The following is a 25,960-nucleotide window of genomic DNA, read 5'->3' on the forward strand; positions in this document are numbered from 1 at the left end:
CAGCACAGAAACATTCATTATATTTTTCAATATACTATTTCTTGCCTCATGAAAATAACAGAAGAATTGATAGGATTAAACTTGGTATTGTGCTTTCTGAAAAGGTACTCAGCACCACGAGTCACATCAAAGACAAATATTTTTATGATTATCACCGCTTTCACCACATCTCATAGTCCATACTTTAAAAGCATTTTCTCCAGTTGTGTCTTCCGAACACCCTTTTCCATTTGTTAGTTGCTAATGTCTGCCTTCCCCTAGCCCTTCTGTAACCCCTCTGTACAGCACCTTGACAATAAAATTAAATAATAAAAAAGAAATGGCATCCTACATTAATCTTACTTTAAAACATAATGAGTAAAATAAAAATACAAATCTGTAAGCCGACATCTATGCGCACACTTAGCTACAGTTAAAGCGTAAGGAAGAGCATTGTGATCAGATCACATCATCTGAAATTTCCTGATTTACTGAGAGACAATAGAGCTAAGATTAAGATGTCAGTGGTTTAGGATGGAGACATACGTGTAGTTTCTTTGGTTCCTGGCAAAGTCAGGAGTAAAGTTCCACCAATTCTTAACAGAAAACCCTGGAAACACTTAGGTTCCCACTTCTAAGCAGAGAAATGTAGATGAGATGTTTTCTACCTTGCCTTCATCTGTAAGGCTATCTTAATTCTTCACTGATCCACCCCCTGCCTCTCCCCAGAGAGACCACAACACCCTTGCCCCTGCTCCAGTACAACGATGATGCCGGTTTTCTACATGAACAAGGACAAGCAAAAGTATATGGTGAACTCAAAATCAGTAGACCAAATGTTTTCAAGTTACTTGTGTGCTTCCCCAGGGTCAAATCTAAAACTCCAAAATCCACGTGCAGTAACCATAGAAATAACTATATACACAAACAAGGGAAAAATAGCTGCACTCAGTCTTTTTGTATTGACATATGGCCTTTATTCTCGTCTGGCTTTATCTTTCAAATGGCAAGTTTTGGCTTGGTTCTATGTATACAATGGAACTTCATCACTCACACACACCTTCAAGAGGCCAGGAGTAAAGTACTCATTGTGGAGATCAGTAAAGACATAGGAAAAAAAAAAAAACTTGGCAAGAAGAAGCAAATCAAAGAAGTTCATGAAACACATTCATTTTATTGGGCCCAGAAAGGAGTACAGATTTGGAAAGTGAATATAATGTAACCACAAAGGAAAGCAAACAGTTAATATGATGAAGTTGTCAATCAGCAAGCATTAAAGCAAATGTGAAAAAACAAAAAAGTCCTGTAGCTAGGGCTAAATAAGTAAAATACCACACAAGCAAAGTATAGGCAGGGGCAGTATAACAGGGGCTAGAAACAGTTAAGAAGGTCTTTTCGTTCCCTCAAAAAAAGAAAAAAATATTATTTCTTGCTTGTAATGAAGTATAATAAGTGAATCTGAAATGGGTCTTTTAATGGACATTTGACTACACTATGTAATACATTTGTTGCAGACTGAAATTTAGGATTGGAAAATATAATCATGTAATGATTTTATGATCAAGCTTTTAATTGTAGAGATGTTTACTGCCGATATATATTATAATAAAACATCTCTTCAAGAACTAAAATGTAAAGATTTGCTTATTTTAATTAATGTGTGTGTGTGTGTGTGTGTTTCTATTGGGGCTTGAACTCAGGGCCTGAGCACTGTCCCCGAGCTTTTTCACTCAAGGTTAGCACTCTGTCACTTGAGCCGTAGCTCTACTGCCAGCATTTTGGTGATAAATGGAGATCAGAGTCTCACAGACTTTCCTGCATGGGCATACTACAAATTGTGATTTTCAGATCTCAGCCTTTTGAGTAGCTAGGATTATAGCTGTGAGCCACCAGTACCTGGCTGGTTTACTTATGTATGTATGTACAATATGTAACATGGTCTAAAAATTCATAAATTACATATACATGTATATATAAAATGGGCTCAAAAATCCGTAACTTTTAACAGGTTCAAATTTGACTTACAGAGGCATTTATGGATTTACTCCGATTTTAAGCCATACACGATGCTTTCGTTACTCAGGACTCTCCTAGAGAAAACTTTATTATGACCTTGTGAATCAAGAGGAAATGAGGAAACCTCCAGGCACTCCTATGTGTGAAGACAGAACTCAAAAATGGGTTTAAAAATGCTGTTTTTGTTAGTGATAGCTTTGGGAAAAACTAACTTTTTAAGAAACAAAATAAAAATGTGATTTTAAAAAACATTCTGCTATCGCTTTAAAATAATGTTAATTTTGATAGTAAGCACTTAAGGTCATAAAAGCGATCCACTTACTCGATTCTAAATGTGAAGCAAATTACTCCATTTTGAACGGAATGTTGCTCAGGGCAGTTTTATCTCCTACGTGATATTTGGACGAACTTCTGACACGCAGCTTCTTACGGTGAGACCGTCACATACCTGCCTGACAACGCTGCTGGCCTAACATATTCTAACAAAGGTGGTCCAGATGTCTTATAAAAATGGAAAATAAAATGTCAATCATCTATACTTAGAGGTTTTTGTGTTTGGTTTTTTAAAAAAAGGGATGAATTCATAAAAGGTTCCTTGTAACCCCTAAGATTTTAATCCTAGAAGCTCCGTGGGGAGGACAAGTTTATTTCTAAAAACTGAGGCTGCGTGTGACTGTGAGTGGAGTGGTATGGAGTGTGACAATGTGTACAGATGACAGAAAGGAGCAGTTTTCCAGGCTGAAATTCCTGACACCAATGTGGAAGAGGAGCCAGAGCCAAAGCCATAGAAAGAGACCCAGAACCATGTCTGTGCCGTGAACTGGGCCTGAAAAGCAATGGGCAGTATGTGTAGATGGGCTTAGTGCAGAATTTAGGAGCATCTAACCCCTATCAGAACAAGTATAATCTAAATGCCAAGGAATTGTTCCCAAACTCCACCATCACAGGAGGTATTATTTTGATAGTGTCTCAATGAGAGATGACATCCCCCACCCCACTTACTAAGAAGGGCCTGCGAGCCTCTACATCAGTTAGCTCTCAAGACAGCCAACCAGCTGATGCTCTGGGGAAAAAACCATGAAAATTCCAACTTCACCAGTGAACTACAAACCCCTTGAAGTTAAAGTATTACAACACTTCACAACTTGCAGGCAACCGTCACCATCTTGGATTTGCTACTGAACAAAGGATTTAAGGCTAAATTTAATGTATTAAGAAATAAAATATACATTCCACTTAGACAGTAGGCCATTTTCTGTTTTTATATTTTACAAAGCAGACCAAATCTAATGTTTAAACTGAGTTAAACATTGTAATATAGTTTAGTTGAACAAACATTTGTGAAATTCCACCTATGATTCAAGCCTTCTGCAGGGTCCCATGAACATCAGCTGTTGGAATCCTGACTTGAACAGTTTACCACTGCCTGGTAATGAAGTGATCTTTTGAGATATATATACATATATATATACATATATATGTATATATATCTCAAAAGATGTATATATATAGATATATATATCAAAAGTTTTTTCTGAAGCGCTATATATATATACATATAATATACATATAAAGCGTTTCAGAAAAAAACTGAACAGCTTTGACAAGACTGACAGTTCCAGACTCTCCGTGGTCTGTTCACGTGTAGACATACGGCACACATCCAGCAAGCCTTCCTCCAGCCATGGAACGCAGAGTTGCAGTTATGAAATGGAAATGAGGGATGGGATGGTCACTTATCAGCACTGTCAGGAGATAGAGTTTTCAAGGGGAAAGTGCCAATGCAGTTAGGTGCTGGACACAGCTAGAAAATCTGCTTTTCATTTCTAGCTCTACAGCCAGTCCTTGGTGACCTCTTATTAAGTTGTCTGAATGTTTTTTCCCATGTATTTTGCTTAATAAAAAACAGGATTGGAGTGGGGAAATATAGTAAAGGGAGACACAGTAATGGCTGATCAGAATATGGCTAGAATATATAGGAAGATCCTAAAATTCTTCATGTTTGGAGGAAGATGTTAGGAAGAGTGATATCAGTGATAATTTTAACTAACATCAAATTTAAAAGCCAAGCCTTGTTAACCTAATGGATTATCTACTTTCAAATGAATAATTGTTTCACATATAAAAAGAAAAGTCTATTATTATTACTATTTGTCAGTTGTGGGGCTTGAACTCAGGCTTTGGGCACTGTCGCTGAGCTTTTTTGTTCAAGGCTAGCACTTTACCATTTCGAATCACAGTTCCACTTCCGGGTTTTGAATGATTAATTGGAGATAAGAGTCTCAAGGGGACTTCACTGCCTGGAGCTGGCTTTGAACCTCAGATCTCAGTCTCTTGTGTATCTAAGATTATTGGTGTGAGCCATTGGTGCTCAGCTGAAAAGCTGGGGAATTTTTAATACCCTTTAAATGTTTCCTTAAAGATAAAGCAGCCTTATGTTTTTAATATTTGGCTAACAACAAAATAGAAAAGATAGTCTTTAGTAATTTAAAATCAGTTTTAGGATAGTTTAAAGCAAGTTCTGCTTCTTACCCCAGCAATGACACAAAAACAAACCACAAAAGTAACAAAACAGCAACAAAACAATCTATGGACTCTTATTATGTACAAAGTACAGAAAACAGTAGGAAAAAGTTTACGTGATGAGTAGTGAGGTTTAGAGTTGTCATTATTATTATTATTTTATCTAGAATGTTTGTGTAGCCTGGAAAATCACAGCAGTTTCTGAACAGTACCCTATCTCTTTCTTTCGCTTTCTCGTTTATAATTTTAGGTATTTCAAAACCCCTGTTGTAAAACACAGTTTTGGGAGCAAAGTAGAGGAGAGTGAGTAGTAGGACAAATTAATGGACAAGTATTAAGGAAATTAACACAAAAAGTTTTAATGGAGTAGATCTCAAACCTTACTTGAAAAGCCTCAATGCCTCAATAGGATGAAAAGGTTTTCTCTATTCAGTAGTTTCACTTAATCCTTACTCCAAACATTTACCCCAATAAACATTAGATTATTTTTATGTTAGCTATAAAGCTGTCAGTCCTCAATAAACAGATATACTCCTGGTGGGTTTTTTTGTTTTTTTTTTTTTTTGCTGTCAAAGAATTGTCTATATGCATACTGGCTCTTAAATTACAACAAACACCCAGGAAATGAAATGTAAAATAGAATCACACAGCAGAGTTTAACAGGGGACTGTTGAAATCCTAAATAAATGATGGTTCAAATAGTCAGTGGTGATTAGAAGTTCAATATCATGCAAGGCAGTCAATGTGCTGTTAGCACCTTGGTGTCTCCTTAATGGAATGCTGTAACTTCTCCTATTCACCTAAGCCAGACTCTTACTTTAGTGTGTCTCAATTAAATTTTATGTTTGACGTGTCCATTTGTCCTAGGAGGAGAAATAAGTTCAATAAAAGGGACACTTTGAAGATTTTTAAAAAAAATTTCCTATGGGAATAGTTTACATCTGTCTGGAAAGTCCCTGCCTGGTTTTGGTTGGGCCCCACCCTCCTCCCCTGTCATTGAGAATGGTCACAGAGGGAGTGTGAAGAGAAAGTGTTAGAAATAAATGTATTTTCTGATTAAACCTCTGTCAAATATCTTGTTGCTGTCAGAAGGGATTCTTCAAATACTAATAGCATTATGCAGTTGAAATAGTTATTTTTGCTCACACAGTCATTTTATTGTAGAATTAAACATGTGAAGGTCAAAATTATGTCTGTTGTCTAATGGAGGGCTGTGTACACAGTTACCCTGACATACTATTTGTTTCCTGGGTTTTAAATATTTTAGGAGCATGGCAAGAAAAATGATATAAACATAGAAGGGTATGGATTCCTGCTTTTAGGTGGAATAGGATTACTTGCTGCTTATTTCATATATAAAAAGCTTGGTAAACTTTAGAAAGTTGGATCTTACACCAGAAAAATTAAGGAACTTCAATAATATGATTGTTCAATATCACAGACAGAACTCTTAATTTTAATTTTCCTTATTAAATGAATGGCTCCTTTTCAGACACAGAAAGAATGAAGGGGAAAAGACAGCATTAATTAAAAAAAAGAGAAATAAAGAGAGAAGGTGAGAAAGAAAGAAAGAAAGAAAGAGAAAGAATAAAGAAAAGAAGAAAAAAAGTAAGGAGAAGGGGAAGATAGTAAAGGGAAAGTCTTTTATAGTAGAGAGACATCCAAAATAAGAGATCAACATAAGGTATGAAACATAGACGTGTGATGAAGGAAGAGTTAGGGGAAGAAAGCTGAAGGAATTGTATTGGAAAACTCAAAGTCCTAATGAATACTCCCTTTGTTCTATGTAATAAAAATATGCTTTTCCTTGCTAAAGCTGGAAGAAAATGGATTTCCCCAAGGAATGCCCCGTCACTGGGGATACCTGCCATCAAAAGCCATCATGTTCTGAAGAGGTGTAGCCAAAAGATTAAATATTTAAGACAGGTGATAGGGTAGAGGAAGGAGTCAAGACAGGAGTGTGGGAAAGGTAAAATGTCAGCATCCTGAGAATGAGATCCACAAGCATGCAAGAAGGAAGCGGAGAGTGCCAAACTTAAACCCACGGTTTATATCTTGTGGCCCTGAGCAATTTGGGCTTTAAGGATAAAGATGGGTCATTCTGTTCACCATAATGCTGTTTCTCAGGTGTCAAAGATACGTAAACCAAGTCCATGCCAAAATATATTAAATAGTGTGCCATCATCCTGAAGGAGCATTTGAAAAATAAAAAGTCAAGGTCACACTACAAGAAGTGTTTAGTAGATGAATGAAGAGAAGGGAAGAGAATGCAATAAAAAAATTCAATGTACACCCCTCAAAAATAAGAGAAGCGAGGGAAGGGTTGTTTTAGAAGGATGGCTAAAAATGTTGATGGGTAACATTTATCAAAACACATTGTATTGATAAACTGCTTTGTTGAATGGCAACTCCTTTGTACACTTACTTAAAGATAATTTAAAAAAGAAAAATAGTTTTTGAAAAGGAAGTATTTAGGGACTTAGCAATGTCAGCAAGCAATTCATTGTCTCTCAATTTTCTATTTATTTTCTAAAAATAGCAACTAGCTACTTAATCCAGGAAAAACTATTTACATTTAAAAATTCTATCTTTAATAATAACATAGAGGTATGACTCTTTCCCCCCACCCTTCAATGTGGTTTAGCAAAACCTGAAGGTAAAAGATCCTGTACAAAACACACAGCTCACGTATAGGCTTCCTTTCCTCAGATCTGGCAGACCTGAGACCTGAGGAAATTCTGCTTGCTTTTGTAGCCCTCTAATGTCTTCAAGGAGCAGTTTTGGGTTTTTTTTTTTCCTTAGGTTCATTTTAGCTTTCAACAACAGAATTGTTCTGAAAGAAGCCATTTGTCATGGGTGAAATCCAAAGTTTTAATAGTCATTATCTTTTAAAATTCTAAATCTTAGGGCTGGGGTTGTGGCTCAAATTACATCGCACTGGCTTAGCAAGTGAGAGGACCTGAGTTCAAACCCCAGTTCTGCCAAAAAATGAAACAGCAAAACCTCTGATCTGCCTCTTATTATATATATATATATATGTATATATATATAATAGTTAGTCCAATTTAATTTGTTAAGAGTTTTCTTTTTTTACTCTTAAAAAAGTAAAGCCTTGCATTCTTTGAGGCCCAGATCTATCGTAGGCCCACATCATCTTAGCCCCAGATCTATCATTCTGGAACTTCACGGTACTCCCTACTACTAGAGTTTTCCTATGAGTAGACAAGAAACGCTTTTGTAAGCAGTCATACCATCTCTTCCATACCTAATCTGGATGCTATTCAGTCAATTAAGATGGGCTATGTGACCATGCTTTGAATCCATTAAGGGGATTATGTAAATCTGAGGTACTGTTTCTGTTATTAGTAATAATGAGAACTTTGAATGAATCCCAGCTCCAGCTGGGGAATGTTGAACAAGTCCTTTAAAATCTCTTTTAAGTTTCCTTTCCAGAAAAGTATAATTGTATCTTCCATTTTCCTATCTGCAAGGATACCTGTGGACATGTTTTACAAGTAATAAAAGGCCAAAACATGGTTTTAAACATTATCACTGATAAAATAATAGTGTCTGAACCTCCTTTCCTCCTGTTTCAAATCACCTCCATAGAAGATCTGGATGACAAGTACAGCTAAAGTCACTCAACTTGCCAAAAAATATGTGAAATCAATGACAAAGAAAAAAATATTAGTTCCTTTAGACCTCTCTGTCAAATCATATCCAAATTATTATTATTATTATTATTATTATTATTATTATTATTATTATTTGTTTTGCCAGTCCTGGGCTTGGACTCAGGGCCTGGGCACTGTCCCTGGCTTCTTTTTGCTCAAGGATAGCTCTCTGCCACTTGAGCCACTTCTGGCCGTTTTCTATATATGTGGTGCTGGGGAATTGAACCCAGGGCTTCATGTATAGGAGGCAAGCACTTTTGCCACTAGGCCATATTGCCAGCCCCTTCTTCTTCTTCTTCTTCTTTTTTTTTTTTTTTGCTAGTTCTGGGCCTTGGACTCAGGGCCTGAGCACTGTCCCTGGCTTCTTTTTGCTCAAGGCTAGCACTCTGCCACTTGAGCCACAGTGCCACTTCTGGCCATTTTCTATATATGTGGTGCTGGGGAATCGAACCCAGGGCTTCATGTATACAGGGCAAGTGCTCTTGCCACTAGGCCATATTCCCAGCCCCTCCAAACTATTTTCTACAATGAGAGAATCAAGCTCAGATAGAAAAAGCTTTTATGAGGATTTCTCTCTCATTTTCATCTAACAATGTTTACTTTTACAATCACTAGGAAGTGCATTTTCGTTTGGGTAAAGGCATATTTCTTTCTGCAAGGTGACTAAATTTCTAGTCCATCAGAAATCCAGGATAAATGAAGATAAAGGCCTGTGACTATCTCTCAGGGACATCTTCTCTCAGGCTCTGAATTAAGATATCAGCTTTTCAGAAAGATGACTACTTCCCCCAGACACCTGGTCCTCCTTTTGATTTCCTGTCAGCAAGCACCATGTGTTGAGAGGGGGTGTGTTTGGTTTCTTACTCAGGCCTTGATGATGGGCTGACATCACTGAAAACATTTTCACTTACTCTGAGGCCACGGTGAAGTCCTTGCCCAAGCCAGTCGATAAATCAGAAAGTATTGTTAGTTGGAGGCTAGGAGTGTGACTGTCAGCTTATAGACTGTGGTGATGACAGCAGCGAGATCTAGGAGCTGACACCATTTGAAAGGTCACTCCGTGGACAGAGCAAAGATCTCTGACTTTGAAAGAGAAACAGAATTCAGGGACATGGAAGTGTGTGTGAGCACTCTGAGAATTCAGCATCTGCTTTCTGACTGTGAAGACAGGGGACTACGCTCTGCTTCACCACCCAGAGTCACAGAAGTCAACAAAAACAATCCAGCAAGATTGAGACGCCAAACAATGCGGCAAAGACTCAATGACTTTTTTTTTTTTAATGCTAAAATAAGCCCTTGCTTATCCTTTGCTACGTTCTTCCTGGCTTTTCTCCTTTCATTTGCAACCTTGAATGGATAATCAATCCAAATATGAATTATTAGCCACATAATCCAATTTTAAATTATTGGTTAAATTGTATAGTTTCTGTAAAATAAGATTACTATTGACATTCTACATTCGCAAATTCCATATCTAGGGATTCAACTAACTATAGATCAAAATCATTGCTTCTGTGGGCTGAAAGCATGGCTCAGTAAGTGCCTATATCAACAAGGGTGAACCCTCAAGTTCAAACTGCAGTAACACACACACACACACACACACACACACACACACACACACTTTTATCCATGGTATAATGTGGATGTCACCACGGGCACTAGGGCATATATTACAATTCAGTTAGATCAACCTCATCTGTTGCTTTCTTGTTGTTTTCTCCTTTCCTGCCATCCCTAACTCCCTTATTGCTCAATATTGTTATTATGGTAAAAGCCCCTTGTACAATTAATGTATGCTAAAAAATGAATTATGGGAAAGTAAAATAGGCTATGTTGGGGAGTGAGTATCAGTAGGAAAGGGAGAAGCAATAGGGTGGATGGATGGGGTAAATATGGTCTAAGTACTTTTGTTGTTATTGTTGTTGTGTTTTGTTCTTTTTTTTTTTTTTTTTGCCAGTCCTGGGGCTTGGACTCAGGGCCTGAGCACTGTCCCTGGCTTCTTTTTGCTCAAGGCTAGCACTCTGAGCCACAGCAGCACTTCTGGCCGTTTTCTGTATACGTGGTGCTGGGGAATTGAACCCAGGGCCTCATGTATAGGAGGCAAGCACTCTTGCCGCTAGGCCATATCCCCAGCCCCTGTTGTGTTTTGGTGGTGGTCCTAGGGCTTGCACTGAAGGCCTGGGCACTGAACCGGAGCTGCTTCGCTCAAGGTTAGTACTCGATCACTGGGGCCACAGCATTATCTTCAGCTCTTTTGTGGTTAATTGCAGCAACCCTCAGATCTTAGCCTCCAAGATTATAGGTGTGAGCCACCAACACCTGGCTTTGGTCCAAGAACTTTATATCCATGAATGAAAATAGAACCATGGAACCTGCTGAAATTGCTTTAAGAAAGGGAGGAAAAGGGATGAGGGAGATAGACAGAGGGACTGTATTGATTGGGGTACACTGTATGTTTGTATGGAAATGTCACAATGAATCTCTTTCATGTACAACTAACATATGCTAATTAAAGATTTTTTTTAAATACTGCATGTGTACTGAACATGTACAGGTTTCTTTTTGTCATTCTTCCCTAAACGATACAATATAGCTATTTACATTACAATTACATTATGTTAGATATTATAAGTAATCTAGGGATTATTTCAAACATTTGAAAGGATGCGCACGTGTTGTGCACCTGAAAGACTAGGCCATCTAGTAATCTGTGTGTCCTCGTTGGGTCCCCAAATCAATCTCCTGAGGACACCATTGGATAACATTTTGTGAGTGTAATATACCAAATCATAGACAAACTATGTCTTGAAGAAATACCAAACATTTGAGAATAGTAATCCTGTATGCATTGTTGAATTGAGCATGTCTGTCATGCCTTCCAAGAGATTTGGAGAGAGAAAATTATCTCAGTCTACTGGATGGCACATTCTGGATCAGGAACTTGCCAGATACAGCTGCTATAGTTTATTCCCCAAATTCTAACTTACTCTCTTCCTTTTTCATTGTTACTTTTCTTCTGAAGCAAAGGCGGAACTTGCTGTAACATCATTAAGAAAGAAGACCAGGCAGGGAAATGCTGAACTGCAGTGTGGGAACAAGAGAAGTTGGGCTCTGTGTTTTGCTCATGGTTATCACATAAAAACAAGGATCTGTTCTGGGAGCTGTTTGGTAAAATTAAAAGGAGGAGAGAGAAGGCAATTAGGTACCAGACACTCACCACAGAAGTCACAGAGTACCTCTGGCAACCACCAGAAATAGGTTGCATAAAACAGGCTTGCAAATCGAATGATCTGCACACAATTGCTTTACAGTGCAGATTACTTCAGGGGGCTGGGATACAGACTCTACTTCAGTGACAACTCAGCCAGATGTGAACTTCACTGGATCTCTAGTCAGGCAAGAGGCTCGGGCAACTGTGATGCCAGAGATCAGTCCCCATGCTCCAGCTCAGTAATACTCGTTTCTGTTATTCGAGAGGAAAAAAAAATCATCAGAAACAACTACTAGGCCCTGGGAAACTGGAACTTCTTTTAGGTGATAAGGATATAGTTAGATAATTGAAATGCCTACAGTTCCTGGCGGTGGGCAGAATTAGCTCTTTTCTGGTCTCTTTAACCTCAACACTTCCCTTCAATTCTATCTGAGAGGGAGGAATGGTTTCTAGTGACCATCTTACTCTGGGCACTTTCCATCATGGCAGGTCATTCTATTTTTCTGAAGGTGCATTCAGATCAGCCATTCATGTTAGATTAAGTAAACCACTTTTTAGAAAGTAGACCCACTAAGACACTTTGGCCTAAGGTCTTGGAGTGAATCCATAGATAAAATGAAAATGTCCAGCTCTTACGGAATTGTTGACTGGGAGGGCAGACATCGGACTTCCTTTGTCTGTGTCACAAGCCACTCACTCTCTTACTTAATGAAAACAAGAGGGAGTGATTATACCTCCTGGGGCTGTGCCATTTATGCCGTCTGAAAGGCACTTAAATGAGTGGCACATTATCTCACACATCTGGAGTTTACCAAATTAGCCAATTATGCTGGAGCTCATAAAATGAGGCCTTAAATGTCATTTAACTAGAAAATATTATAATCACCAAGTGGTCTGATTGTAAGATGATACTTGGGACAGCATCAGCAGTTACAGAAAACAAATCGTGAAACTAAACACAGTTCAAATGTTCCCTCCCTCCGCCATGCAACCACACATTTTCTACAGCAATACTTTTTGAAGAATACCGTATTTCTGAAGGCACTAGCAATCAACATGTTTCTCATTTGAAGCTAAGTTTAATCTGACCCAGTTATTTCTTAGTTATTTGCCTTGAGCAAACCAATGCCCAAGAATTATTCTCATAAGAGAGCTAGAGAACATACAAGACGAGATCAGACAGACTGCAAGCTCGGGACTTATGTAGTTGACTACAGGGGTTGAGGGTACAATTGGATTAAGTCTTGAGTTGCCAGAGGTTTTTGGTGTGGCCACAAAATCGCCAGGGTTTAGTTGACTGAACATCCACTGGTCTTCCATAGCTTTCATATTTCACTTAAGGAAGAGACAGAAAGTTGCTTTAGATTGCTGTATGGGCTGGGGATGTGGCTTAGTTGTAGAGTGCTTGCCTAGCATGTATGAAGCCCTGGGTTCAATTCTTCAGAACCACATAAACAGAAAAAGCTGGAAATGGCTCTGTGGCTCAAGTGGTAGAGTGCTAGCCTTGAGCAAAAGGAAGCCAGGGACAGTGCTCAAGGTGATTGCTGTATGATTTGAGGGCTGAAAAACCAAAGATGATAGACTACTTAAAAATTAGAGCTGAATAGCCACTACTTGCATACTTAGTTTTTTCCAATAATAAAACTTGGTCATTAATGACAGATGATGTAGTGTAATGGGAAAAAAAATGGCATTGACACTAATAAGTCCTTGGGTGTATTATTTACTCTGATTTTCACTTATCTCACAGAAAATATAGACATAATAATGTTGTATTGCCATGAGATGAGTACCATGCTGAGAATAACATAGGAGGAAGATCCTAGCTTGGTACACTAAAGTAAATAGCTTGATGTCTTTCTTTGCCTATGCTACCAGAATACTTTTAAGTTCTGTTTTCCTCCTTGTTTTAGGAAAATTTGACTACTAGAGTACTTGAAGTAGAGGAGAGTAGGTGTAAGGGTTGGAAAACAGTTTGGGGGTTAAATAAATATGATTTGTAAGCTCATTTGTCTATGAACATATGTTTTGTTTTTTTTTTTAAATCAGAAAAGAGTGGGAATACAATTCTCTAATACCAGGAATTATGTACAGTTTGGGAAACTGCAAGGGTTAACAATGGATATACCTCATTCTGGGGAAAACCACCTTTGTGATCACTGTATCTCTCTTGCCGGATAAGTATTTAGTTACTCTTCTTAAATGAATTACAAGTATAAAAGAGACCGAGAAAACTTTCAAAAAATATTTGGAGGCAGAGGAAAGTGCTCACCATTTATGAATTCATAATTAACAGTGAAACTAACCACCATTCTCTCCCGGTGACCAAACTTACTATTGTTAGAGTCTCCTAACCAATAAGGTTATCTTTTTATGTCTGGACTCATTTAATCATGTAGATAGACCTATTGATTAATTTATTGATGTCAAATCAGTAAAAGATGATGAATTATGCTGACAAATGGAGGTCCTTTCAACAGTGATGTTGACATGCTGCTTTTCCACATTCGTTTCCTGTAAATTGTCCCATCTGCATTGTATTAGAGTAAGGCTTGCTGGTAAAAGCCAAGTATGAGAATTCCATGTAGTAGGAATCGCTAAAAAGAATTTGGAAGGCCCTTCTAAATCTCAAATTAATCTCACCTCTACAAAATGAGTGAAAAACTATGTCATTAATTCAGATACAATTTGAAGCCAATGCCGGTGGATCATGCCTATAATCCTAGCTACTCAGGAGGCTCAGATCTGAGGATTGAGGTTCGAAGCCAACCCAGGAATAAAAGTCTTTGTGAGACTCTTATGTCCAATTGACCACACAAAAACCGGAAGTGGTGCTGTGGCTCAAAGTGGTTAGAGTGCTAGCTTTGAGCAAAAAGAGCTCAGGGACAGCACCTAGGCCCTGAGTTCAAGCCCCATAACCACCACCACCAACAAAATCACCAAACAAAGATACAATCTTAATTTTAAAGAAGATCAAGAATCTTAGAAGCAATAAAGGGATTTAGATCATGTGGTTGAATAATTCTTCTTGGGGGCAAGTGAATCTTACAGTTGAGAAAAGGAGAAAAGAGAGATTGAAGTTTCTGAGTACACTGGCAGATTTTAGTAATTTTAAACAAGATGGGCTTAGCTTTCAAAATCTTCCACTTGAAAGAGATAAGAGAAACTAGGAGAAGCTAATTATCAAGATGAGTAGTGCTATCCCACTTGCAGGCCTCTATGTATTTGAGTAGGAAAAACTTTCCCTAAAAATGTAATATATTCCAAAAACAAAATGAGAAAATCAAAAGAATCTGCTTTCATTAAGAAAAAATCATCACAACAAATATTAAACATTTTCTTTTTCTTTTCTATTTGCATTTAACTGGAAGCTATGAATTGCTCTTTCTCTGCATCAAAATTAAGAGGTAACATTTCCTTTATTTTTACAAATGTTTCCATTTCTACGATTAGGGCTCAGTGACTATGGCCTCTAGCTAGTAGGATTTTCAGATTTACAGGCATTTCAGAAAAAATGTTAATTTTTCTAGAAGCAATTATATAGTATGAAAAGATGCTAATGTTAGAACCACATATACTGCTTGTTGTATTATTTGATATCAAAGCAGAAATATCATATTCCTTCCCTAAAACACACATGAAATGAAGAGGCTGGCGAAGGCATTTCAAAATACAATTCAAAGATACATGTTTACAGAATTTGGCAGTATTGTACTGGAAAGCAACATTTTGTTGACTAGATAACACACTGTGACACACTATGACAATAACACACTATGATACACTATGATAATAACACACTATGATTTCTCTAGCCTTACATCATATATGTGTATATATAGTATGCACATATAAAAGGAACATAAATTAATAAGTGAGAATAATTGTTCCAATTCTAAATAGAAATATACTGTCAATATATGGCACTTACTATCACACCCTCAAAGAAGTTAGACTATAGAATGAATTGGCATCCATCTTTGATTCTGTGCAACTATAATGTCTCTGTGATGATTTACTCTTATGTGTTTAGTATACATGGACTGTCTGCTCTGTGCCCAAAATAAGCATCAGTAATACAGAGTGGAGTGAGGCCATAAACCGTTAGGGACATAAACTTTATATTCTTCTAGTGGGAGAGGGAAGATAGGGCTGTGCATGTTATAGTTTATATTGTGTATGTGTAGAGAAAAAGAAAGAGAAAAAGAAAAGACAAGGGGGAAGGAGGGAAGGAAGAAAGGAAGGAAAAGAGAAAGAAAGGGAAGGAAGGAAAAAGAATTCAATATATGGTAGAGAATAGATGGATTGTTGGGGAGGGTGAAATGAGGTGGCTTTGAATGAAGAGGGTGGAGGGGGTGCTGGCTCTCCTAGGATTACAGAAGAACATGCACAAGCCAAGAGAGAATGGGAGACCAGAAGACTACAAACACTTTGCATTTCCTACTGCATATCTGTGTATGAGAAGGAGCCTGGAGGAGGAGGAGCCACGGCAGGAGAGCTCTGCACACTGGAAGGAATTTGAACTTTATACCACCGGGCCTGTTTCTACAGATCCCCTAAATACTGTAAAGATAAAATAATTATGAGAGTATAATACTGGCATAGAGACAGATAACACTGTGAAGGAGAATAGGAAAAGGAGAAACAGAACAGAAGGTCTACGTGATATATATGCAAAAGTTTAAAATGTGAAAAAGATAGCATTTCCAATTAGCAAGTAAAGGACGGCTTTTTCAACAAATGGTATTTGGACAATTGATTATTTCAAAATGAATTCCTATTGGCCACACTACACATTTTTTAAAAAGTTCTTAGATGAACTAAATATGTGAGTGAAAAATATCAGAAGAAATGATTAGAATCTTGGAACCAGGGGATATGCTCCTTTTGTTGTTTTATGTTTTTCTTAGCATGACATTGTTAGATAGGTCAAAGGCAAGGTAGGAAAGATCACAAAATCACAATCTACAATATAATACGTTTCTGAAGGGCTAAGATTTTATAGGTGTAGGAAAAATGATAAATTAGGAGAAATGTTTTCAATTTGTATGTAACAGTCAAATAATTTTTGTCTGTAATACATAGCATATTGAAATCAATTCGGAACAAAAAGTAACCTAGGAGAAATGTGCAAAGGATAGAATGAGGCAATTCATGAAAGAAATGACACCTAGTGAAATAAAATCATGCTCATGACATTCACACTGCTGGAGGTCCTGTTTGGGGCTATCCTGAAAAGAAACTATGCTCCTTGTGGGTGAGGATGGGAGGGGAAATCTGGGAGAAAGTGAGGAAAGGGATGACGGTATCCAAAAAGAAAAAAAATGCACAGGGCCATGATACGTTACACAGGTCTCTAAATATTCATATAGTGAGACCAAAGGATGATATTCTTAGGAGAGGATCACAAGGACTCAATAGGTATGTGCATCTGACCATAAAATAATATTTATCAAAATGAAGAAAGTGGAAACAAGAGATTCTTTTTTCTTTGTTGCTGTTTTCCTTTTCAATTCCTTTTGTCTTGTTTATCTTTCTTTGGGATGGTAAGGGGAGGCAGAGAAATGGTGGGACAAAAGGTAAAGAAATGCAGTAGTGATACTCACTAGAGCCTATGTTGAAAATGGACTATGTAATTGTGGGGGAGGGATGGGAGGGAAAAAACTGGGAGAGAGCAAAGGAAGGGGCGATATTGTTCAAAAAGAAACATACGAATTATCTGACTTATGTAACCATAACTCCTCTGTACGTCACCTTTACAGTAACAATAATTTTTTTTTTTTTTTTGCCAGTCCTGGGCCTTGGACTCAGGGCCTGAGCACTGTCCCTGGCTTGTTTTTGCTCAAGGCTAGCACTCTGCCACTTGACCCACAGGGCCACTTCTGGCCGTTTTCAGTATATGTGGTGCTGGGGAATTGAACCCAGGGCTTCATGTATACAAGGCAAGCACTCTTGCCACTAGGCCATATCCCCAGCCCCAATAAATAATTTTTTTTACAAAAAGTACTCATTATCAAATTTACGTAACTGTAACCCCTCTGTAAACCACCTTTATAAAAACAATAAAAAACAAAAAAGTGATGTTTGGAAGTGAACTTCTTTCATAGGTGCTTGCTGCAAAGCCTCCAGGATTCATTTTTCCTCTCTTCTCTTCAAGCACAAGCTGTATTTCAAAAGGGCCAAATTTCTATTTCTTTTTTACCACAGATTTCTGCTGACAATAATTTGTTACTTTATTCAGAAAATACTCTTGCATATATAAACTTGTAAAAAATGTTCTGGTAGAGTGCTAGCCTAGCATGCATGAAGCCCTGTGTTCGATTCCTCAGCACCACATAAGCAGAAAAAGTCGGAAGTGGCGCTGTGGCTCAAGTGGTAGAGTGCTAGGCTTGAGCAAAAAGAAGCTCAGGGACAGTGCTCAGGCCCCGAGTTCAAGCCCCAGGACTGGCAGAGAGAGAGAGAGAGAGAGAGAGAGAGAGAGAGAGAGAGAGAGAGAGAGAGAGAGAGAGAGAGAGAGAGAGAATGAGATGATATGGGAACTAGGGAAGGGAACACCAAAATGGAGATACAAAGGGTAAAGGTGAACCAATGCAATGGCAATACTTACAAGAATACTTACAAGACAATATGCTGTAAACCAACTGTACAACTCGGAGGAGGAGGGGAGGGAACCGAGGAGGGGGGAAGATGGGAGAAAAACCAAGGAGGAGGTAGAAAGTTTGGTAAGAAATGTACTTACACAATAAAGAAATAGAAAAAAAGAAATGTATTCACTGCCTTACATATGTAACTGTAACCCCTCTGTACATTACTTTGACAATAATTTTTTTTTTTTTTTTTTTGGCCAGTCCTGGGGCTTGGACTCAGGGCCTGAGCACTGTCCCTGGCTTTTTTTTTTTTGCTCAAGGCTAGCACTCTGCCGCTTGAGCCACAGCGCCACCTCTGGCCATTTTCTGTATATGTGGTGCTGGGGAATTGAACCCAGGGCCTCATGTATACGAGGCAAGCGCTCTTGCCACTAGGCCATATCCCCAGCCTGACAATAAAATTTTTTTAAGCCATTTTTACACACACAATACACTGGCATGGAAAGATACGTATGCTTAGGTTTAATGGAAATAAATGACTAGAGGAACAGTACTTACAGTATAATCTGATAAGTAAGGTAGTGAAGTACACATGGGCTTTGGGTCAGACTGGAAGTTGAGTCTCAGCTTTCTTACATAGATGTGAGAAATTTCCTAATTTCTTTATGTTTTCTCTATATTTTCAACCAGGATAGAATGTGCTTCACAGAGTTGCAAGGTGGATTCTTAGTATATGTTGAGCTTGAATACATGCTAGATTTTACTATGATTTAAAAACCTGGAGAATGATTACTTCAACTAGTTCTCTTATAAAAACTAGACTCAGCATGTTAAGATTAGAATACCATAGGTGAAAATTCTAATAGCTTCAGAAAAGAAGAGAATTTTTTTTTACTTGTTAAGGAATGAGAAATAGATTCACATCAGCCTTTTTTTTTTCTTTCTTGGTAAAATCAACCTCCTTGAATTCTAGAATAAAATTTCAAGCTTTTGTGTGAAAATGATTTTTTCATTGTGGTTAAGGAAACACCCAAGACATTAAACTATGATTGCCATTAAAAATACAGCTTTAAAAATCAAATATATTATCTAATATAGAAAATTATACTGCATAGTTTTTAACTGAGTCTACACATCAAAGAAAATTTCAATTTCTAGAAATAAAATATTCTATTGATAAGATCACCTAATAGATATAATAAATTTGATACATAAATTTTGACACAGATATCTTTTGATTGTGTATTCTAAAACCACTGTGCAAGCACATTTGGGCATTATATTTAAGCACCAAGAAACAAAGGGCTATTACATTTAGATGGTTTCAGGTAAGAGAATTTTTAAAGCCTCAACAGCATAAGTCAAAATTTGATATCTAGTCACCAAATTGCTTGAAATATCTTTCTGGTAGTTTTTATACATATTCAGTGTGAGTCATACCAGGAAGCACAATGAAGTAGAGGGATACACTTCCAAGTATTTTTTCCCCTAACGTAACTATGAAAATAAACGTAAAACTTGTTAAATAGAAATAATTAAAATGCCTATATTAACATAGTCTATATATTAAAAAAAGAATACATACCCCTCTGTTTTGAAAATTGTCCGAAAGCTGTCTCCTAAACTTTTGTAACTCTTTGGATCAGTTACAAATCTCTGAAGCTGTAACCTAGAAACAAAATTAAAAATAAATCCAAGTTAAAGATTTTGCCAAATGGCTTTTCTCATTTTTTAAAGTCTTAGAAACTCAGCCTTTTCAGACTCATCTAAAATATTCTGGCTTTTTACTATAAATTTTATTTATTTACCTTATACAATCTTTACTTTATATCTACAGTTTTTAATATTGTATTTCTTTGTACTTCAATAGTTTTTGTCGTTTTGTTTTTGCCAGTCCTGGGGCCTGGACTCGAGCACTGTCCCTGGCTTCTTTTTGCTCAAGGCTAGCACTCTACCACTTGAGCCACAGAGGCACTTCTGGCTTTTTCTATATATGTGGTGCTTAGTAATCGAACCCACGGCTTCATGTATACAAGTCAAGCACTCTACCACAAGGCCACATTCCCAGCGCCTTCAACAAATTTTTTAAATCTATTTTTAGCCAGGCAGATGTACCCTGAGGCATATATACATTTTTTCTTTCTGAAAAACATCCACAGATGTCATATTATATTTTGTATATAATTTAGATGTGTGTGAAAAAAGTAATTTTAGTTCTTATCTTAATTAGTGTTCTTTGATAGTTATTTAATATTAATATAAAGGCTAAAAAATGCAGTGCATCTAATGGGGCCTAACTTGAATTCTGATTGTGAACTTGGAATTAATAATTCTAGAAGGCACTTGCAAATTCTAGAAGGCACCTGCAAATGGAGGCAGAGTTGGGACTTCATGATGGAGCAGGAGTTTTGGATGATCACAGTTTTCTTCATATGGCTGTTGTTCAATAAAAATGAATCTCATTTCTGAAAGCAGAAATTTTGCCTTCTTTTTAGGCATGATCATTTATCTTAGAACTCTAACCTTCCAACTGTGCAAGTTCCCAGCATGAAAATCTTAACATTTTATTTTGTGTTTCCCTCTGTTTTGCTTCCAAAAAAACAAACAATAACTACCTTCATTTCTACCACATATCCAGTTGTTCTCCATTCTCTGGTTTTACTCAGCCTGCCTGTTTCTTGGTTTTTAATTCTTTATCCTATATTCTGATTTAAGGTTCTATTCTATTACACATTTCCTTCCTTTCTTTTTATTTCTTTCTCTTTTGCTTTCCCTCCCCATTATTCCATCCCTCTTTTCCTCTCTCCCCTTCTTCCCCCCCCCCCATTTTTTTGGTAAAGCAAGAGTTGGAGATCCCCCTTCCCTGTTGTTGGTTTTATGATATGAACACAACATCAACTTCTAAGAATAAGGTACTTTGTAGTTCTAAGCCTCAAAGAATTTGGTAAAGACTTACACAACACAGAAAAGATTGACTATAGTGCTTTGCTTGAAGCAGTTGGGAAAATGAATGGGGTGAATAAATCATAAGCTAGAAAGCAAAGCTTGGTTTACATTTGGTTTCATAAAGTGAGGACTTGCTGTGTTGGGCAAGACAGTATCTGTCCAGAGAAGATGTGATAGTTGAGTCTTTCACAGTTCTTGGCATGCACAAATCTCTAAGTTAGCATTTATTATCTGACTGGATGGATTTGATATGGAGTGGAGAGCAGTTATGAAAGATGAGAATGATGCCTAGACTGAATGGAAGCAATAGGAATATAATGAAAGAGATGTGCATGTTTAGTACAGTTTCTTTTTAACCTTTTTATTGATGCATTCAATATGCCCTTCTCTTTATTCTTTAACACAAGTGATATTCCCCAACCTTGTATATGCTATTGCAAAACCTTACAATGTCACAATTATTTACTTTCTCTTGCCAGTTCTGGAGCTTGAATCCAGAGCCTGGACACTGTCCCTTAGCTTTGTGAACAATTATTATTATTCTTATCTGAAGCATTGAGAGAAATAAGCAAATATCATTTCTGTTAACCTCTGAATATTTCAGAATCGGTAGCTTAAATTAGCTGACCTTACTAGAATTTAGTGTAATAGGTAGTATGAAGAATTTTGAGTTCTTAGGTTGGGTTCATGTCCTATAATTATAGAAATAAAAGGGTTATGAATATTCATAAAATCTCATTAAATTTGTCATTGATACAATGCTTTGTAGTGCCAGTCTTGGGACTTGAACTGAGGGTCTGGACACTGTTCCTGAACTTTTTTGCTCAACAGCACTCTACATCTTGAGCCTCAAGTCCACTTACTGCTTTTTTAGTGGCTAATTGGAAGTGAGAGTCCCCCAAACTTGCCAGTTTAGGCTGGCTCTGAAGCGCGATCCACTAGTGCCCAGCACAAATATTCACTTTTATAATGTGGTTTCAAGGGAGGAAAATTTGCACCTATTTTGGCACGACTTATTTAGAAGGTTATTTTCTGAACGTGTGTGTGTGTGTGTGTGTGTGTGTGTGTGTGTGTGTATGTGTGTGTACCAGTTTTAGGGCTTGAACTCAGGGCCTTGCTACTGCCCCTGAGGGTTTTTTGTTTTGTTTTGTTTTGTTTTTCTGAAGGCTAGTTCTCTACCACTTGAGCTCCACTTCTGGCATTTTTGGTGGCTAAATGGAGATAAGTCTCAGAGACTTCTGCCTGGGTTGGCTTCAAACTGCAATCCTTAGATCTTGGCCTCTTGAGTAGAGCTAGGATTACAGGTATGAGCTACCAGTTCCTGTCAAGAACTACACTCCTAAGTGTACATTGTACAGAGCTTATCTGAAGATCAGGAACCAATACAGAGAGCTCGTTGAAATTACTTTGGATCCAGAAGTGCATTTAGTGTGCCACTGGCCTGGAAAACTCAGAAGCATAATTTGTTGAGAATAAGAATTTGATGGTCAGGTAGATGCACTGTGTCTGAATTTTTCTGGACTACAGAATATAGACCTGGTAATTTGCTACTTAAAATGAATTAACATAACATAGACAATAATACAACGGGAGAATTATGGAAAGGTTTATACAGATATAACTGTGGAACATGAAGACCAATTATTTTTCTTTTTTTTTTTTGCCAGTCCTGGGGCTTGAACTCAGCCCTGAGCACTGTCCCTGGCTTCTTTTTGCTCAAGGCTAGCACTCTGCCAACTTGAGCCACAGCGCCACTTCTGGGCTTTTCTATATATGTGGTGCTGAGGAATTGAATCTAGGGCTTCACGTATATGAGGCAATCACTCTTGCCACTAGGCCATATTCCCAGCCCTGCAAACCAATTTCTAAATTAGGCTTTGGTTCTAGTTCAAATAAGTATCTTCATCCATGTATTTGCATATTTGTAATTATATTCATTGCCGAGTATGAAACATTTTCTTGTAAAAACTTTCCAAGACTCTTCTGTAATTGTTCTTTTAGTGAAGTTATTTAAAGCAGTTTTGATATATTATAAAAGTATTATATGCACATAGATGTTTATAATGTCTCTAATAATCTTTCATTAAGCACATTTACCTCATCAAATTCCTTTCTAAATGTTTTTCTCACAAATTACAAAGTCTTTTCTTAATGTATGCCATATGATATAATAAACTAAAGGTTTTACAAAATTCCAGGACATTATGTCGACTTTCAGAAAGCATAAGAAAAAAAATAAGAGAAAATAATTGATAGTATCAAGGAAAACACCCAAAGTAGTGCAGACATCGTGATGTCCAGGTGTTCAGAGTGGACAAGTATCTCTCTCCACCAAGGGTCGGGAGGGTTTCAGGAACGGGAAGGGATTTTTTAGCTGGTTCTCCTGGGATTCAGAAAGGCAAAACGAAGAGAGAAGAGGAAGCATTCCAACTGGGGAAAGTAACAAGGGCCACAGAGGGAATGCTGCCCTTCCCAATGGGGAAGAGAGAGGAAAGACCTTTCCTTCCCAGCCTACCCGGAGTTTCTTCCAGGAACATGCTACAGCACTCTCCTTACAGCAAACAGTTGGTTGCTCGATGTACACGAAGTGCATTAGGAGATGGTACTTGGGAAAAGAAGTAAAAGCTCCTCATGCGTCTGTCTCTGCTTCTTGATGAACACTTTAGCTATTCATCTCACAGTTGTATGACTGTGGTCCTAGACAGGACTGTGAAACTATCAGTAGTTGGATGAAAGCAAGCACATCCAAATGTCTACAAAAATCCACCTCCACTCTCCTTTTTTCTTCTGGGGCTAGAGGCTTCTTCTGTGTGTAAAGATATCTGCAAATTCAGGTAATATGTGCAAGCAAAGTCTCTAACCTGGCTATTGGAAGTCTAGGCCATACTTTTTTTTTTAGTTGTTTTTTTATTTCCCCCACCCATAACAAATCAAAGAATGTGGAGCACTGCCTGCAGCGCTAAGAGGCGGTCCTGGCAGGGGCGCCTGCCCGCCAGCTCCGCCTCCCATCTCTGAGCACGTGTGTATGCCAAAATGGCTCCGGGCGGAACGCAGGGAGTGGTCCTGTGGGATGTGACGTTAGCCTGTGGAGGAGGTCCTATGACCCGCCCTTGGATGGACAGCTCAGATCAGCCTGTCACTAGCGTCTAGCGAGCCACTCCAGATCCCTCCCCTTCCTGCCACCGTTACTGTCATATAAACCCTTCGCCTGATTAAATCCTTAGAAAATCCGAGAAGCTTTCCCCAAGATCGTAAGAGGGTGGGTGGGCGTCATTGCGACTACACACATCCAAGGTTTCACGTAGGCTGTACCCCAGCTTTTCCACCCGCGGGACGGGGGGAATACGCGCGAGGGTGAGAGGGCCCTACAAAAGAATATTTCCAAACTGCTAATTCACTCAGCTAACATGATTTTTTTTTTTTTTTTTTGCCAGTCCTGGGCCTTGGACTCTGGGCCTCAGCACTGACCCTGGCTTCTTTTTGCTCAAGGCTAGCACTCTGCCACTTGAGCCACAGCGCCACTTCTGGCCATTTTTTGCATATGTGGTGCTGAGGAATTGAACCCAGGGCTTCATGTTTAGGAGGCAGGCACTCTTGCCACTAGGCCATATCCCCAGCCCACAACATGAATTCTTAATCAGTACTATGTATTAAGGGCACCACTGTTGAAGGAGAGGGAACAGGGTGTTACAAAGACATGACAAAGTCTTGATTTGCAGAAGCTTAGAATTACATAAAAGACACGTAAAGGGATGATACCATATGCACGAAATAAAGTTGTAGAAGGGTGTATCAGAGTATTAGATATTAGCCAATGAAGTTTATTAACACTGAGATCCCTCTTGTGGGAATTGCAGCCACTGATCATGGTACTTTGCAGAGACACTGGAGGAAAGAAAAAAAGTAAAGGCTCCAAGTCTACAATTAAACTTTACCCACATAGATTACAATAGGAATGAAGGATGGATGGTCAGGGGAATCCTTTACGAGGGCCTTCACATAGAAGCTGTCTGTCTGATGAGTGATGCTATGTTTATTAGAAACAAACAAGAGAAGCAATATCAAAATACCTGCATTTGGAGAGTCCACAAGCTGTGTGGAATAAGCAATGCAAAAGAAGAGGCTGGCATGGTAAATACTGTAGTCTCAGTAAAGCCTCCGTACCATTCCTTATATTGGAAAGCAGCAGGAAGACCCATTAAACAGGGTAAGGCAAGTACAACTACTCTATTGTGCATCTCACACATGGTGTGTACACTTTGCAGAGAATGTACATACAGTATTTAGTTTCACTACATGACTGATTCTGATATCAGTTTTTCTAAGGAATCTGTTTCAAGTTGATATAATTATAGTGTATTTTGGCCAATCATGTAACAGCAATTTTCTTCTTCCTTTCTAGTACATTTTAGCAACTTAAAAGGGTTTTCCTTGCTTCACATCAGTGTCTTCCAATCTGCATCCTGAGCTAGCAAATCTTCTCTGCTTAGAGAGACAATTTTCCTGTTGCATAACATAATTCTGCGTAAAACTGCAAGGCCGAATGTATTAAGAAAAGCTCGGACTTCTCCATTGTCCTAATAAAATCAGCTCGGTCACATCTGGAATCTCCATTTGAGTAACTTCTCTTATTAGAAAGAAAACTTGCTGCCAGACAGGCAGATTGGACAAGGGATAACACTTGAGAAACATTCAGTGACTAACGTTGGTCAGAATGAAAGACAAGGGAAGGAGTGTGTCTCAAACCTGAGCTCCTCTGCAAAGGAGCCAGGCATGGGGTTGGCCACTGTGCCTGCTATACTTAACAAATGGAGGGAACAGGCTCTGGCATTTCCGCAGCATCAACACTAAGCGAGTTACTCTACTAAACACTGGGGCCAGGAGGTGCTTCTTAGTGTCCACAAAAAGTGCACAAACCTTTTTTTTTTTTGGCCAGTCCTGGGGCTTGGACTCAGGGCCTGAGCACTGTCCCTGGCTTCTTTTTGCTCAAGGGTAGCACTCTGCCACTTGAGCCACAGCGC

At 38.2% G+C, this 25,960-nt stretch overlaps 1 protein-coding gene and 1 pseudogene across 1 annotated transcript in view; both read right to left on the bottom strand.

The window, feature by feature from the left end:
* Positions 1–25,960, bottom strand: part of Slc25a21 (solute carrier family 25 member 21) — a 473,302-nt gene that overhangs the window by 113,885 nt on the left and 333,457 nt on the right. The window contains exon 3 of the mRNA XM_048362495.1: positions 19,579–19,662. Coding sequence (XP_048218452.1) covers positions 19,579–19,662 — 84 coding nt within the window. The remainder of the gene's footprint in view (positions 1–19,578; positions 19,663–25,960) is intronic.
* Positions 13,453–13,591, bottom strand: LOC125363721 (annotated as a pseudogene).

Source organism: Perognathus longimembris, chromosome 14 (genome assembly GCF_023159225.1).
Source record: "Perognathus longimembris pacificus isolate PPM17 chromosome 14, ASM2315922v1, whole genome shotgun sequence".
Classification (NCBI taxonomy): domain Eukaryota; kingdom Metazoa; phylum Chordata; class Mammalia; order Rodentia; family Heteromyidae; genus Perognathus; species Perognathus longimembris.